Source organism: Callorhinus ursinus, unplaced genomic scaffold (assembly GCF_003265705.2).
Source record: "Callorhinus ursinus isolate GAN/ISIS: 27379988/994484 unplaced genomic scaffold, GSC_fseal_2.0 scaffold8, whole genome shotgun sequence".
NCBI lineage: Eukaryota > Metazoa > Chordata > Mammalia > Carnivora > Otariidae > Callorhinus > Callorhinus ursinus.
The window spans coordinates 68,488,659-68,503,335 of NW_027397070.1; the positions used below are offsets into that span (position 1 = coordinate 68,488,659).

Consider the following 14,677-nt stretch of genomic DNA (forward strand, 5'->3'; position numbering starts at 1 on the left):
GTGATAATGAGCATCTTTTTTAAAAGTAATCTCTACATCCAATATGGGGCTTGAACTCACGACCCCTAAGATCAAGAGTCACATACTCTACTGACTGAGCCAGCCACGTACCTGGATATTGAGCATTTTGTTATATGCTTGTTGGTCATTTGTATATCTTCTTTGGAGAAATATCTGTTCAAGCCCTTTGCCCATTTTTAAGTCAAATGATTCATTTTTCTGTTATTGTTCCTGAACTGTAGAATTTCCTTACATATTCTGGATATGGACCCCTTATTAAGTATATTATTTGCAAATATTTCCTCCCATTACATAGGTTGTCTTTTTACTCTATTGATTGTTTCCTTGATACACAGAAGTTTCTAAGTATGATGTAGTCCCAAGTGTCTACTTTTGCTTCTGGTGTCACATCCAAGAAATCATTGACAAATACAGCATCCCAAAGCTTTCCCCTTGTGTTTTCTTCCAGGAGTTTGATGGTTTTAGGTCATACATTTAGTTCTTTAATCCCTTTTGAGTTAATTTTGTTTATTGTCGAAGGGTCCAACTTCATTCTTTTGCGTGTCGATATTCAATTTTCCCTTTGCCATTTGTTGAAAAGACTGTCCGTTTCCCATCGTCTGCTCTTGGGGCTCCCTTGTTGAAAATCATTTGGCCACATACTCAAGGGTTTATTTCTGGGCTCTCTATTCTGTTCCATTGATCTATTTTTCTCTCTTTGGGCTAATGAAGATACTCTACCAACTTGATTACTGTTACTTGGTAGCATATTTTAAAATCAGATACTTTGAGGCCTCCAACTTTGTTCTTCTTTTTCAAGGTTGTTTTGGCTATTTGGGGTTCCCTTGACATTCCTTTTAAATTTTAGGCTTTTTTTTCTATTTCTGCAAAAAATACCATGTTGATAGGGGATGCATTGAATCTATAGATCATTATAGGTACTATAGACATTTTAACAATATTAGGTCTTCCAATCCATGAAAATGGGATGGGTTTCCACTTATTTATGTCATCTTTGATTTATTTTAGCAGTGTTTTATAGTTTTTTTGCACAGGTCTTTCACTTCCTCGGTTAAATTTATTCCTGAGTATTTTATCCTTTTGATTCTGTAGCAAACGGGATTTTTTTCCTTAATTTCCTTTTTTTGTGTTCGTTGTTGTTAGTGTATAGGAATGCAACTGATTTTTGTATCCTGCAACTTTGCTGAAATTGTTGATTAGTTTTAAAATGTTTGTGTGCATGGAATCTTTAGGGCTTTCTACATGTAAGATCACGTCATCTGCAAACAGAGATAACTTTAGTTCTCTCTAATGTCAATACCTTTCATTTCTTTTTCTTATCTAACTGTGCTGGCTAGGATTTCTAGTACTGTGTTGAACAGGAGCGGTGCAAGTGGATCTCCTTGCCTTGTTCCTGATCTTAGAGGAAAAGCTTTTAGTCTTTCACTGTTGCATATGATGTTAGCTGTGAGCTTTTCATATATGGCTTTTATTATGTTAAGGTAATTTCCTTCTATTTCTAATTTGTTGAGAGTTTTTAACATGAAAGAATGTTGAGTTTTGTCAAGTGCTTTTTCTGTATCCGTTAAGATAGGGATGTGGTATTTGTCCTTCATTATGTTAATGTGGTGTATTACATTGATTTTCATATGTTGAACCATCCTTGCCTTGCAGGTCTAGATCCCATGGGGCTGTGGTATAATGGTCCCCTCTTACCCATGGTCTCACTTTCTGCAGTTTCAGTTGCCCATGGTCAACCTCAGTCCAGAAGCATAAGACCCTCCTTCTGACATACCACCAGAAGGTCAATAGTAGCCCAACATTATGTCACAGTGCCTACATATTTATTTCACTTCATCCTATCACGTAGGCATTTTATCCTGTCACATCATCACAAGAAGAAGGGTGAGTAGAGTATAATGAGATATTTTGACAGACAGAGACCATAGTCACAAAACTTTTATTACAGTATATTGTTCTAATTGTTTCTAGTTTATTATTAATTATTGTTGTTAATCTCTTACTATGCCTAATTTATAAATTAAACTTTATCATAGATATGTACTGTATAAATAGGGTTTGGTACTATCCACAGTTTCAGGCATTCACTGGTGGGTCTTAGAACATATCCCCTGTGGATAAGGGGGCACTCCTGTAATCCTTTTAATGTACTGTTGAATTCAGTTTGATAGTATTTTGTTGAGGATTTCTGCTTCAAGCTTCATCAGGGATATTGGTCTATAGTTTTTCTTGCTGTGTCTTTGTCTGGTTTTGGTATCATAGAATGAGACTGGAAGAATTTCCTCTCCCCCATTCCCCCTTCAATTCTTTGAACAGCTTTGAGGAGAATTGGTATTAATTCATCTTTAAATGTTTGGTAGGATTCTCCAGTGATGCCGTCTCGCCCTGGGCTTTTCTTTGTTGGGAGATTTTTTTTTTATTACTGTTTCAATTTCCTTCTGGATATTGGTCTGTTAGAGTTTTTATTTCTTCATGATTCAGCCTTGGTATGTTGTATGATTCTGGGAATTGATCCATTTCCTCTATGTTATCCAATTTGTTAGCATATAATTGCTCCTAATAGTCTCATAGAATTCTTTTTACTTCTGTGACATCAGTTGTAATATTCCCTCTTTCATTTCTAATTTTAGTTATTTGGGTCTCTTTTTTTCTTAGTCTAGCTGAGGATTTGTCAGTTTTGTTGATCTTTTTGAAAGAAATTTGTAGTTTCATTTATTTTTTTCTATTTTTCTATTCTCTGTTTTATTTTTACTCTAATCTTTATTAGGTCCTTACTTTTACTAACTTTTGTTTCAGTTCTTTTTCTAGTTCCTTGGGGTAGAAGGCTAGGTTGTTGTTTTGAGATCTTTCTTCTTTTCAATGCACATCTTTACTGCTATAAACTTCCCTTCTAGTATTGTGTTCTCTGATCCCACAAGTTTTAGTGTGTTTTGTTTTTATTTTCATTTGTTTCTAGATATTTTCTAAATTCCCTTGTGATTTCTTCTTTGACCCATTGATTGTTCAAGACTGAGTCCTCTCATTTCAAGAGTATCATTTTATTTTATTTTATCTTATCTTTTTTTTTTTTTTTGAGAGAGAGAGAGCACACAAGTGCACTTGGAGGCGGGGAGGGGATCCCGAATCTTAAGCAGGCTCCATACCCAGTGCGGAACCCAACGTGGGGCTCAGTCTCACAACCCCGAGATCATGACCCAAGCCAAAATGAAGAGTTAGATGCTTAACCAACTGAGCCACCCAGGCACCCCTCAAGAGTGACTTTTTAAAGTAGCAAATTATTGTGGTGCCCGGCTGGCTCAGTCGGTAGAACGTGCAACTCTTGATCTCAAGGTCGTAAGTTTGAGCCCCACACTGGGTGTGGAGACTACTCAAATAAATCTTTTTTAAAGAATAAATAAAGTAGCAAATTATTAATGGAAAAAGGAGATTCTTTCCCTTTATTCTTGGATAAAATGGAATTTTATCATTTATACCTCTTATATATTTGGAATTTAAATAAGATTTAAAAAATTTTCAGAGCAAAAAAATGAAAGTAAAAATTGAAATGCAAATGTAATTTCTAGCTTTCAGTTCATTTCATGAGAGCTTATGTCCAGCATTCTTGTTCTTTGATTTTGTAGAATTTTCTATGGTTGGTCCAAAGTAACTTTGATGTAGTGTGATAATGCCCTTCACTATTTATGGCTTTCTTAGACCTCATAGGATTAATTGGCATGATTGCTAGAGTTCCTGGCAAACTGTATTTTCAGTTCTAGTGTTTGAAACATGTATTCAGGGTACGGTAAGGCTGCGGAATGATGTTTCTGAAACTGACCACACAAGTGAGGCTGGGCTATGGAATCAGATGGACACTTTCCCCAGGGTGTGAAAAAGCGCAGGCATCCATGGGTACTTTGGGCCCCCTCTAAGTCAGTGATGATGGCAGAAATCATCCTTCAGTGGTAATAAAAGCCTACAAAGTACCAGGTTTTTAATATCGGTATCACTAATCCTCAAAATGATTTGCAAGGTAGATATTGGTATTTCTATTTTATGAGAAGACTGAAGCTCAGAGAAACGAGGTAACTTCCCCAGGTCCCACAGGCACAGAGCTGGGAAGGTGCTCAGACCCAGGTTCACGTGCATCCAGAGCTCATGCCCCTACCGCTACGCTAGGCTGCTTCCCGCAAGACGTCCAGGTCAGCACTTACATTGGCTCATAAAAAGTGCTTGATATAATTACTGTTTGGAAACGATCCCTCTTGTCTGCCCCTGCTTTCTGCACGCTGCTGTCAGGAGCAGCGATGTTCCGAGATGCCCCTGTGGGCGCCGACAGGAGCAGCATCAGAGACTTCTGGCAGCAAGTCTGAGAGATAGGACTGGCAGGTACTTAGGGGCTGCAGGGGCTGGACTCCAAGGATAGAACCGGCCATGTGCTGTGAGCAGAGGCCTGGGTCCTCTGCTCCCTGTGTCAGCCTTATAGGCGAGAGCTTGTGCTTAGGGACTGCTCTCAGCAAGATTATCTTAGGAGGAAAGGAAGGAAAGAAGGGAGGGAGGGAGGAGGGTTGGTTATTTGTAGCCATCATATTGTGTGCACATATACGTGTTAACACTTGAACAATAACCTTCCTTCCAGAAATATTCTAAGGCCTCTGTAGATGCTTCTTTTTAATTTACGGAATAATCATTTTGGTTCGTCTGGTAAACTGTTGTCGAGCAGCCAACCAGAAATACATGGTTTTCTGAGTGTTCAAAACTCTTGGATTTCAGGGTAGAACAGAGTGATTCATTAATTTTGTTTCTCTGGTTTTTATGGGCATCCTTGGATGTGAGTTCACATCCACTTGGACGTTGGAAACCCAAACAGTAGCATCTAATTATTCCTCTGTGGTCAAGTTCCTATAGATCTCTCATTAGGAGAGAATTCTGAAAAGAGCAAGAAGCACGCTAGGCATCCTGAATATTAGGAATAAAATAGCTTCCAGGATGTTTCAAATATGTTTACAATCATGCAGGAATTTTTCTATAATCAGAGTTCCAAATTAACCAAGTCGGGGCATCTGCAGAGTGTGGATGGGTATCTGTTTGTTTTCTCTCCTCTGGGGTTTTTTCAGCCTAGTGCTTAAGAACAAAATCTCCTTTGGAAATTGTCCAGCACCCAGCAGTTGTGCTTTGTGTTGCCAATTAAGACTTCGATTGGGGGCTTGATTTGGAATCCTTGGGAAAAGCTTTGTTTCCATTAGTCAAAGGAAAAAAGGCAGAAAATCCGGGGAAGACATTGTAGGTCATACCTTGCTCAGTGGGGATGCTGAAGCTGACAATAGAATAACATTTCCACTGGCTCAAAACAGAGACAATCACTCATTCTTTCTGCTCCTAAGTAGAGTTTTACAATAGGGCAGAGCTGTGAGAAGAGAGATCAAAAGAACTAAACTGGTACAAAACAGAGCATTATTTTAAAAATGCTCTGTTCTAAGTGTAAAATAGGGTGGTAAACATCTACTGCTTCCAAATAAACAGCTGACAGTCCTTTGGAAAAATGGTTACACTTGTTAGAAAGACCCATTTGTAAATGCATCAGTTGGTGCTGGACGTGCACACAATTTCAAGAGTAGAAAAGTGAAACCTGATTTTCTGGGTTTTTTTATTATTATTATTACTTCTGATATATTTCCTTATCACTCAGATCCACTGAAACATTTTGAGTCTGTTTCTCTAGCAAAATAGAGATAGAATCACTCTGCCATTGAACGGAGGAAGATGAGTTGGCACCTATCCCTTTATCAGAAGTGACGCAGTCACCCCTCTGGGCTCAGGGACCTGGCTTCGCATGGTAGAAGAGAAACTTCTTCTGAAGATCCGTCAGATTCTCTGAGATCACCAGCCTTCCTCGACAATGACTTGGTTTCTGCCACAAAGATACAGTGGAAGAGAGGGAGATGAGAGCATTTTGTAATTACTGAAGTGAGCGATCTGCGAGAATTGTGACTTGCAGGGGCGCCCGGGGGGCTCAGTTGGTTAAGCATCTGCCTTCAGCTCAGGTCATGATCTCAGGGTGCTGGGATCGAGCCCCGTGTCGGGCTCCACATCAAGCCTTCCTGCCCAGCAAGGAGTCTGCTTCTCCCCCTCACTCTCCCTCTGTGCTCTCCCTCCCTCTCCCTTTCTCTCTTTCTCTCTCAAATAAATATAATCTTAAAAAAAAAAAAAAAGGAATTGTAACTTGCAGGACAAATGCCAGATTGGTCCTCGTCCCATGTTGACTCACCAGTGCTCAGCCCAGCACCCAGTGTACAGTCACTGCCTCATAAGTATTTGTAGAGTGGATAATTGTTCTAATCAAGCATCATCACCCCAGCTGTCATGATAGACGACATCATCAGAAGATCCCTGGTGGTACACCCAAGGGCTACCTGTCTGGTTTCTGTTTTGTTTTTGTTCGTTTTTTGTTTTTTTTTTTTACTGTAAATGTTTGGGATCTTCTTGCACAACTTTGGAACCAATCCTTGATTCCAAATCACATAATGAGAGAAAGACATAATTGTAGCTTGTTATGCTTAGAGTTACTATCTAACCATAAGAAGAAGGCTTGCCACCAGTCACCCTTGCATAAACTTCTATGAAGTCTAAAATTTAGTTTAAGTTGGCAAAAACCATCGAATGGGTATGGAATGAAATGTAAAGAACCACTGTATTTTCAGAACTTAGAAGGTTTTTGGTTTGGGAGTGGGGGTAGAGACCAGAAGGGAAAAGAAGAAATGATGGTATCCATGCATTTCTACACCAAAAATATTTTACTTGCTTTAAGCACTAAAAAATGTACTCCATTACTATACAGTCTCTCACAAGCCAGTTCTTCTACCACTTTCAAAATGAAGAGCAGAATTTTCCCCTTGCTGTCCAGAGGGAACGTAACTTCTTTGATATTCCCTGCTGGTTATTGAAGGAGGCTTCTCACAGTGAGTATACTCCTTCTGGCTGCCCTTGATGCTGTGAATGTCTGTTCTTCCAGCTTTATTTGCTGTCCTTCACTTGGAGTCCTGGTAAATCCTCTTTAATTCATAAGAGCTCTTGGCTCTCAAAAGGAAATATCTTGTTTTTTCTATGTATACAATAGTGGATTTTTTTTAAAGCTTCACATTTTAATGCAAATGGGCAGATGACAAATATCTGGGAATAGCTGTGATGAATTATATCCAAGTCTGTATATGCAGACGGAAGTGTTTTCCATTTTGATGTGTGGTGTGTGTTCTGTTATTTATTGAAACTTACCAAAATGTTTTTCCCACGCTTTTGTTGTTACCCTCGGTTTCTTCCGCTTTGTCTCCGTGGCTCTCACGCGTAGACCAAACAGGTCTGTGAGTCTTCTGAAGGCATGCAGACCGAGTAGATGGACTCGCAGGTGAGGGGTCCTTAGACTTATTTCACAGCTCAGGAGCGTGAGGTCCCGTGAACACCGCAGCATAGCGATCTTCAGTGTCTCCTGTTGGTCCAGCCTCAAATCCTATAACCATGTTAATTATTGACGTTTGCTGGACTTTGAGATGTTCAGCAGGCCCTCAACCCCGTGTACATGGGTGTTCTTATGAGCCGTACGCAGTCCTGAGTAGGAAGCCCAGCAGAGAGCACGAGGAGCAAAGTAATCCCAGACGAACTGCTGCATCCCCGAATCTGTGTTCTCATCTGTCAGGGGGATCATGCTGCCTTTGCAGGGGACTAGATTAAATCACATACGCCAGTTGTGAAGTTCTTAGCATATGTGGCCCATCACTGCCACTTGCCAGTTCCGTGTCTCCATCACCGGTGTCCCCTGGTAGCTCTTCTAGCCGCCAAGCTCAGCGTTACTAGAAAATCGGTTAATGTGTGCTGTAATTGATGAATAGCCATGACTTTTCCAGATCTGTAAGAGTGTTTTATACCAGTCTTTAAGTTGCCATGAACTTGCCATGAACTCCCCTAGGGACGCCATGTGGGTGACGCTCCGGGCCGGTGGCTGCTGTTACTCTCCCAGGGGGCCACCAGGGCTAGGCAGCACGCCTCCGAGCCCCATGCTAGATGCTTGGCAGAGAAAGATCCCGTGAAATTAAATCAGCTCGGTGTTTCTCGTCTCTGGAAGGAATTGAACTTGAAGCAGAAAGGTTTCTATAATTTTTAGACCTCAGTCCCAAATTTCAGAAATGCAGTGCTCTCCTAAGATCTGTAATTTCCTTGTCCCCAAATTGAGTGTTCTAAAAACGCACGTTTTGACCTTAAGGCATGCCTGTTCAGATCCCAGTTGTAAGATTCTGGTGCTGTAAATCCAAAGCTTCCTCAGTTAGCCAAAAAGCCTGTACAGAAAGCCTATTCATGTCATCACGGTTATGGTCACGTTATTTATATTTGCTCACCCAGAGAGCGAGATGTTTTCAGAAGCTGATACGCCATGCAGGTTTTAAAAACATGCTAAGAGATTCTTTGCTGAGTGATGGGCGGTTCCGAAGGGAAAGGGACTGAAGCTGGCCTGAAGGAAGGGGGCGAGGACAGAGGAGGAAGAGTGGGTGGGGGGCTACCGAGAAGCCCCAGTGCGCGGCTGGGCTGTGTCACTGGGGGGAGGGGGGGTCGGACCTTCCCCCTAGGAGTGTAGCCTTGGTCTCGAGTCCCTCGGCTCCCACGTCCCCCGGCTGAAATGTGGTCTGATCTGCCAGCCTCCCTGGGCCCGTGCTCTCAGCAGCCACGTGGCACTTCTGTCTTGTCCTCATCTCCACCTGCAGCCCCAGCGCCACCTGCACCCCACTTCCTCCCACCTTCGGCCCCTCTCTCCCGGCTTCCTCCTCCCCACCTCTCCAGCCTTCTCTGCTGCCTGGCTCGCACGCCTGCCCCGGGCAGGCCCCCCACCCAGAGCCCCAGCGTGGGCCTGTCACCGCCAGCCAGCCCTCTCCTGTCTTACAGAGCAGGTGCTGTGTTAGAGTACCTCATGTCTCTTCCTGTGACAGGCTCACAGCGTGATAGTCCCCTTTATGACTCACTTATTTCAGCCTTTTTCACTGAGTAAGGATCAAGCTTCTTTACCGGGCTCTCGAAGTATGTAAAAATGATCCATTAGATAGGGTCCCAGGGAACGTGTGGCCTAGTGGTGAGGAAATGAACGCCGCAGGGATGCCTGTGATACACGTAGGTGCTCCAGGAGCGTCCCGTTGTACCCGCCGCCGTGTCCCTGCCTGAGACAGCCTTCACGCCGCACGGGCCTGCCTTTTCCCTAGAACATCTCTTCCCGACTGTGTAATGACAGCACATTCAAGCCATTCATTTCATCTCTCCCAGAAATTCACAGTCTTCAGGCAGTCTCCCCAGACATCACCCCCAGGCCCCCCACCAGTCTAGTTCCCCCTGCTTATACTTGCGTGGGCGCTACCTCCAAACTAAGGCATCTTGCGCGGGGTGGGGTGTTTCTGTCCTTACCGGGGGCGTTCTGTTCGCATCCGTCCTGCGTGTGCCTCTAGACCAGAGCTCCGCCACACCCGTGCTGTTGACTTCGGGGGCTGGGTTGCTCTTCGTCATGGGGTTGTCCTGGGGGTTGCAGGATGTTTCCCAGCATCCCTGGCCTCCCCACCTACTGGATGCCAGTAGCCGCCCTCTCCCCCTAGCTGTGACCATCAAAAGTGGCTCCAGACATCGCCAAGTGTCCTCTGGGGGTGTCACCCCTGGTTGAGCGCCCCTGGCTGAGACTGCTCTGGGGCAGGCGACTTCCTGCGAAGCCGCTGGAGTGCTCTCACAGAGGGCTGTTGGGATCTTCCCTTTCAGTTTCTGCCGTGACACTGAACTGTGTACCAGTTGCCCCCGTTCCAAAGGCAGTGAGCAGAGCCATTGATCCCCAGTGACATTCTGCAGTGAGGAATACATACAGACATGCTCACACACACGTAGAGACATTCTGCAGTTAGGAGCCAAGCTCTTAAATGTCCACGTGGAAGTAGGATGTTCTATGTAATATATTTTTATACTCGGCAATAAAATAAAATTGCCCTGTTAAGAATTTCATTGTCCTTTACTTCTCGCTGTAGTACCATCAAGAGGACCAGCTCCTCCGAGCGAGTGTCTCCTGGCGGCCGAAGGGAAAGCTATGGGGATTCCAAAGGAAACCGAAACCGCACGGGGTCCACAAGTAGTTCTTCCAGTGGCAAGAAGAACAGTGAGAGGTAAGGGGCATCTTCTCTGCTGGTCCTGCTGTCCAGATGTTTTGTTACCCCTTTTCCCTAGAGATCCCGATAGGCACACGAGCTCCGAGCTCTCTCCAGCGGATAGACGTTCTCCTGGGAGCATTGTGGGTAGTCATCCAATGGCCGTTGGAGGCGGCCACTCGTCACAGTTCCCACCAATCACTATCCAGGTAAAAGGTGAGAACTTGAAATCCCAGCACCCCCGATGCAGACAGAAATAGTTCCTGAGAATGTGCTTAGCACCAAATCCATGGAATGGGGAGGGCCGTTCTGAATTTCCATACGGAGCACTTTATACTTCCAGTACGTTCCGCTGCCATTTTGAAATTAATTTCAGTGGGTTGTTTAACTTTGTCAACAGTACTTTTCAAGGTTGACTGGGTGAAAAGCTGAAGTTTTATCGTTTGTCAGAAACCATTTTTTAATACTGAGCTGACACCAGAAATAGGACCATTTCTTTCTGGTTTCATGAAATACGCTTACTTCTAATTTTGAATTTTCCCTTTGAGGTTAATTGCTAATGGAGTATGGTAAATACCTACACAACTAATAGTAACCTTTTATTAGGGAAAGCTGATCATTGGCGTTTTAATGACCTGTATCCCGTTTACGAATGTGTGGGGCATAGGAGACTGGTTTCTCTGGGCAGATACCCTGATGCTGTACTTTATTCTCTCTTTTTAAACATTGTGCTTTAATTTTACTCTCTCTCTACTGAGCAAGACTGAGGAAGGAATTTCAGCTTCACAGGCTAAACATGGCTTTTTTCCCCCCAAATGTTTATGTACGGAGAAGGCTTAGTCATAAAGCAATTGACTCCAACCCACAGGCTGTAAAAATTCCAGGTTTGTAAATCCACTCTGATTCAGTCCTGTAAGGACGCTTAAATTCATTTTCAGTTTTATTCCTAAAAGATATTGTCTGTAGAAAAGATGTGGGCACTTCCCCCATCTGTAGCAGGTTAGGGCCACCCACCGTCGAATAACAGCCTCAGAGACCACTGACATGGGCTTCCGTCTTCTAATTTAGACTGTTAGTACTTCTTATCAGAAGATTATGCTAATTGGACGATAATACCTTAGAAAGAAGGCCACGTGGCTTACATTGGCAGTAGAGTGTAAATGGGTCATGCCGCGGGGCCTTCAGGCTTCTCTGAATTTAGGGTAAGCTTGGAAGTTGGCCTGAAAGGTCTAGATCTTGGCAGGTCTTAAAAACTTGGCTCCTTCTGTGCACATCTGATTTTTATTAAGAATTTCCAAAAAGAATCTGCATTGTGCAAACTCCAGATCTGTTTTATCTTTCAAACCCTGTGGCGTTGATAAATGCACTGGGTAAATATTTCCATAAAAGATATTTGCAAAAGGTTTTGTTTGGTTTTGTTTTGTTTTTAATGCCACGGTAGGAAATTTTGATTTGGAAATAAAGGGTAGGGAAAATCTACTCATTTCCTAAAAATAACTCAAGCAACTAAACGTGTCCATTTACAAGTGAATCCCTTGTTTTGTTCCGACCCAGGAAAAGTTGAGGTCTGCGTACCGTTGGAAAGGTTGAGTGGCACACACCTGAGAAAGAAAGTTCTTGCCTTCTTGCCGGTAATTGCTGGTACTGGCAGATACCTTTAGGGGCCCGTGGGAATAATAGCCCAGTAACCGAGACAGGAAGAAGCAGCCCCAAGAAGCAATAGCAGTGAAGGTCAAGCTGGTGATTCAGTCTCTGCCTGACTCTTTCCTTCCTTCTTCCTCTCCCTTCCCCCATGACCAGCCCCCCTCCTGAGCTCTGTTGATCTGGCTCCAAAGCAAAGCTGGAGTCCCAAGAACCGATGCCCGGTGGCCGAGACTTAAAGCGTGCAGAGAAAGGTGTAGGGAGGTGACCTGAAATAACCCTCTTTGAAACACCATGGTCTTTAGTAATCTAAGATGGTGTGATCTCTTCCTTATCACTCCAGTGTCTGTCCTTCCATGGTCCCAGGGTGCTGTCCTACATTTTCAGGGCTTGTCGTGTTCGGTTACTGGGGGCGGCAAGACCAAGTGCAAAGGGCGTGCGGGCTCCGGAGTAAAAGAAAGGTCTGGGTTTGTGAACCAGGAGGTTCTCCGAGCCTCAGCTTTTGCCTCGGTGCACGAGGGGTGGCACACCCGATCGCCTTGAATCTTATCATCGAACTGACTGGGAGGAGAACCCCCAGCCCAAGGCTTGGCACCTGGTCCTGGGCATCACGGTGGTGGCAGGTGTGAGAGAACGAGACCTGAGCAGAGCACAGGACAGTAAGTGACGAGGCTTTCCCAAACCGGTTGCTTTCTTTCGCTCGCTTGTAAAATAAGGGGCTTACAGGGTGGCAGACGTGACTAGTCTCGTTTCTGGTCTGACACACATTCACTGATGTTCGTGTACGTGACACAGTCCCAGGAGTGCAACCTGAGTTCTGGCAAGATCTAGAAGTGCTCGGGGCGGGGGGCGGTGGGGGGAAGGAAGGGTGACACGTCTGCATGGTTGTCCGCATCACACCAGAGTGAGCAGGGCTGCAGGTGAGCTGGCCAGAATGCAAGGGAGGGCGAGAGCACAGGGGTGACTCTGGATGGGTCCCGCTTCGTGCAGGAGGCACATGGTGCACCCACCCCGGGGCTGTAACTTGGGAGAAGCAGACCCTTGGCTCCGGAGCTCACGTTACCGCACACCATATGCAGAGCTATCTTCAGTGCATGTGGAACTCTTACGAAAATTGGAAAGAGCCTCCTCTCGCTCCAGAAAAACAATCCCACGTCAGCATATATAGTTCTTAATAATAATTACAGCAAATATAAATGACTCCATATACATTGTCTAAATCTTCGTGTCGAACATAAAATAATAGTGTTTTTGAGGTCCTCAACATTCCCATTTTCTGAGATAGACCAATTTACTTAGAGATAATGGTATGTTTTGCTTTCATAGAAACCATATTCTTTTATGAGTCTCAATGTTCCTGCACCTACATCTCATTTTCTCTGGAAATGGCCACTGGATTTGATGGTCGTTCTTGTGACATTGTAGATTTTTGTCTTAGAGTGCTTAACACCTTAAAATGCTCTGCTTAGAACAACAGTACTTAATCTTTACACTGACAAAACTTCTATAAAAACAAAAACAATATATGGCAATGTAATATTTACTCTATGTATTATTGATGATAAATATTAAGTTATATAGTGATTTGTGTCATAAGGAAGTACTTATTAAATTTAGGAAATCAACAGTAACATTCTGATGAATGACCTGTGTTATCTAATATAGCCACTGTACTAACCCAATAGGGATTTTTTTTTAATTAAAAAAAAAGTGTTCTGTATCAGACAGAAAAACAGCTACTACTTAGAATGCAGTTTAATGTTAGATGTTGCTAGAATGATTAAGTGTTTCAATTAGAAAACTGGCCCCCTCTTTGTAAATTCTGACTGGAGAGACATATATCAGTTTTGTAAACTAGATACTTTGTTTCCATCAAAAAGTTGTTGTAATGGGCTCATTTTGTTAGAACAAGAAATGTTTCAGCTGGAAACCTTGTAGGAACACTTACTAATAAAAAAAAAAACACACATTTAAACTCTCCATCTTTAGAGTCAACAAAAGTGAAAAGACACTTCAAAATAGCAAAGATGTGCAAATGTCCCCTTAGAGGCTCTTTTGTGTTGAACCACCTGAATGCCGGTGCCAGCCGTTTTATCCAGACTGCAGGGTCCAGAAGCCTGAGCTGGAGACCCTGAGCTCCCTCCTTCCTAAAGCTCTAGTGTTCAATGAAATAGTTTTTTCAGTGACACCTCGAGGTCCTCAGGGTTCAAATTTGTTCTTTTACTTCAGCATCACTGAGAGTGCAATCTGAATCTTAATCCTCAGCCTGGGTGCGAGGCCCCTCATCTGCCGGCTCTCCATCCTCTCTTGGGCCCTGATATTCATGCCTCCCTAACACCAGCTCTCACTTGTCCCCAGCAAGAATTTTTTCTTTGCGATAATTGATTTATTACACAAGTAACATGTGTGCCCCAGTGATCAAACCCAGTCTTAAATGTGAATCTAAGTAAGAACATAGTGTATTTGGAAAAACCTTTATTGTATAGGGGCGCCTGGGTGGCTCAGCCGGTTAAGCATCTGACTCTTGATTTCGGCTCAGGTCATGATCTCATGGGTCGAGAGATCAAGCCCTGTGTCGGGCTCCACACTGAGTGCAGAGTCTGCTTGTCCCTGTCCCTCTCCCTCTGGACCTCCCCCCACTCTCTCTCTCTCTCTCTCAAATAAATAAATAAATAAATAAATAAATAAATAAAATCTTCAAAAAAAATCTTTATTGTATTATAAAACACACGTAAAAAAAAAAAAAAGGAAAAAACCCCACACAAACAAATATATAGCTTAATGAATAAGCACTTAGCAAATGGAGGGTTTTCACCTTCTAACCTGAGTGACGTGTCTATGTCTGGAGATTTGGCGGGGGTCGATGGTTGGGTACATTTGGA

At 43.4% G+C, this 14,677-nt stretch overlaps 1 protein-coding gene across 3 annotated transcripts in view; it reads left to right on the plus strand.

The window, feature by feature from the left end:
* Positions 1–14,677, plus strand: part of EML1 (EMAP like 1) — a 177,599-nt gene that overhangs the window by 120,579 nt on the left and 42,343 nt on the right. For all 3 annotated transcript variants that reach the window (XM_073895870.1, XM_073895869.1, XM_073895871.1), the window contains exon 4: positions 10,038–10,172. In XM_073895870.1, the coding sequence (XP_073751971.1) occupies positions 10,038–10,172 (135 nt within the window). The remainder of the gene's footprint in view (positions 1–10,037; positions 10,173–14,677) is intronic.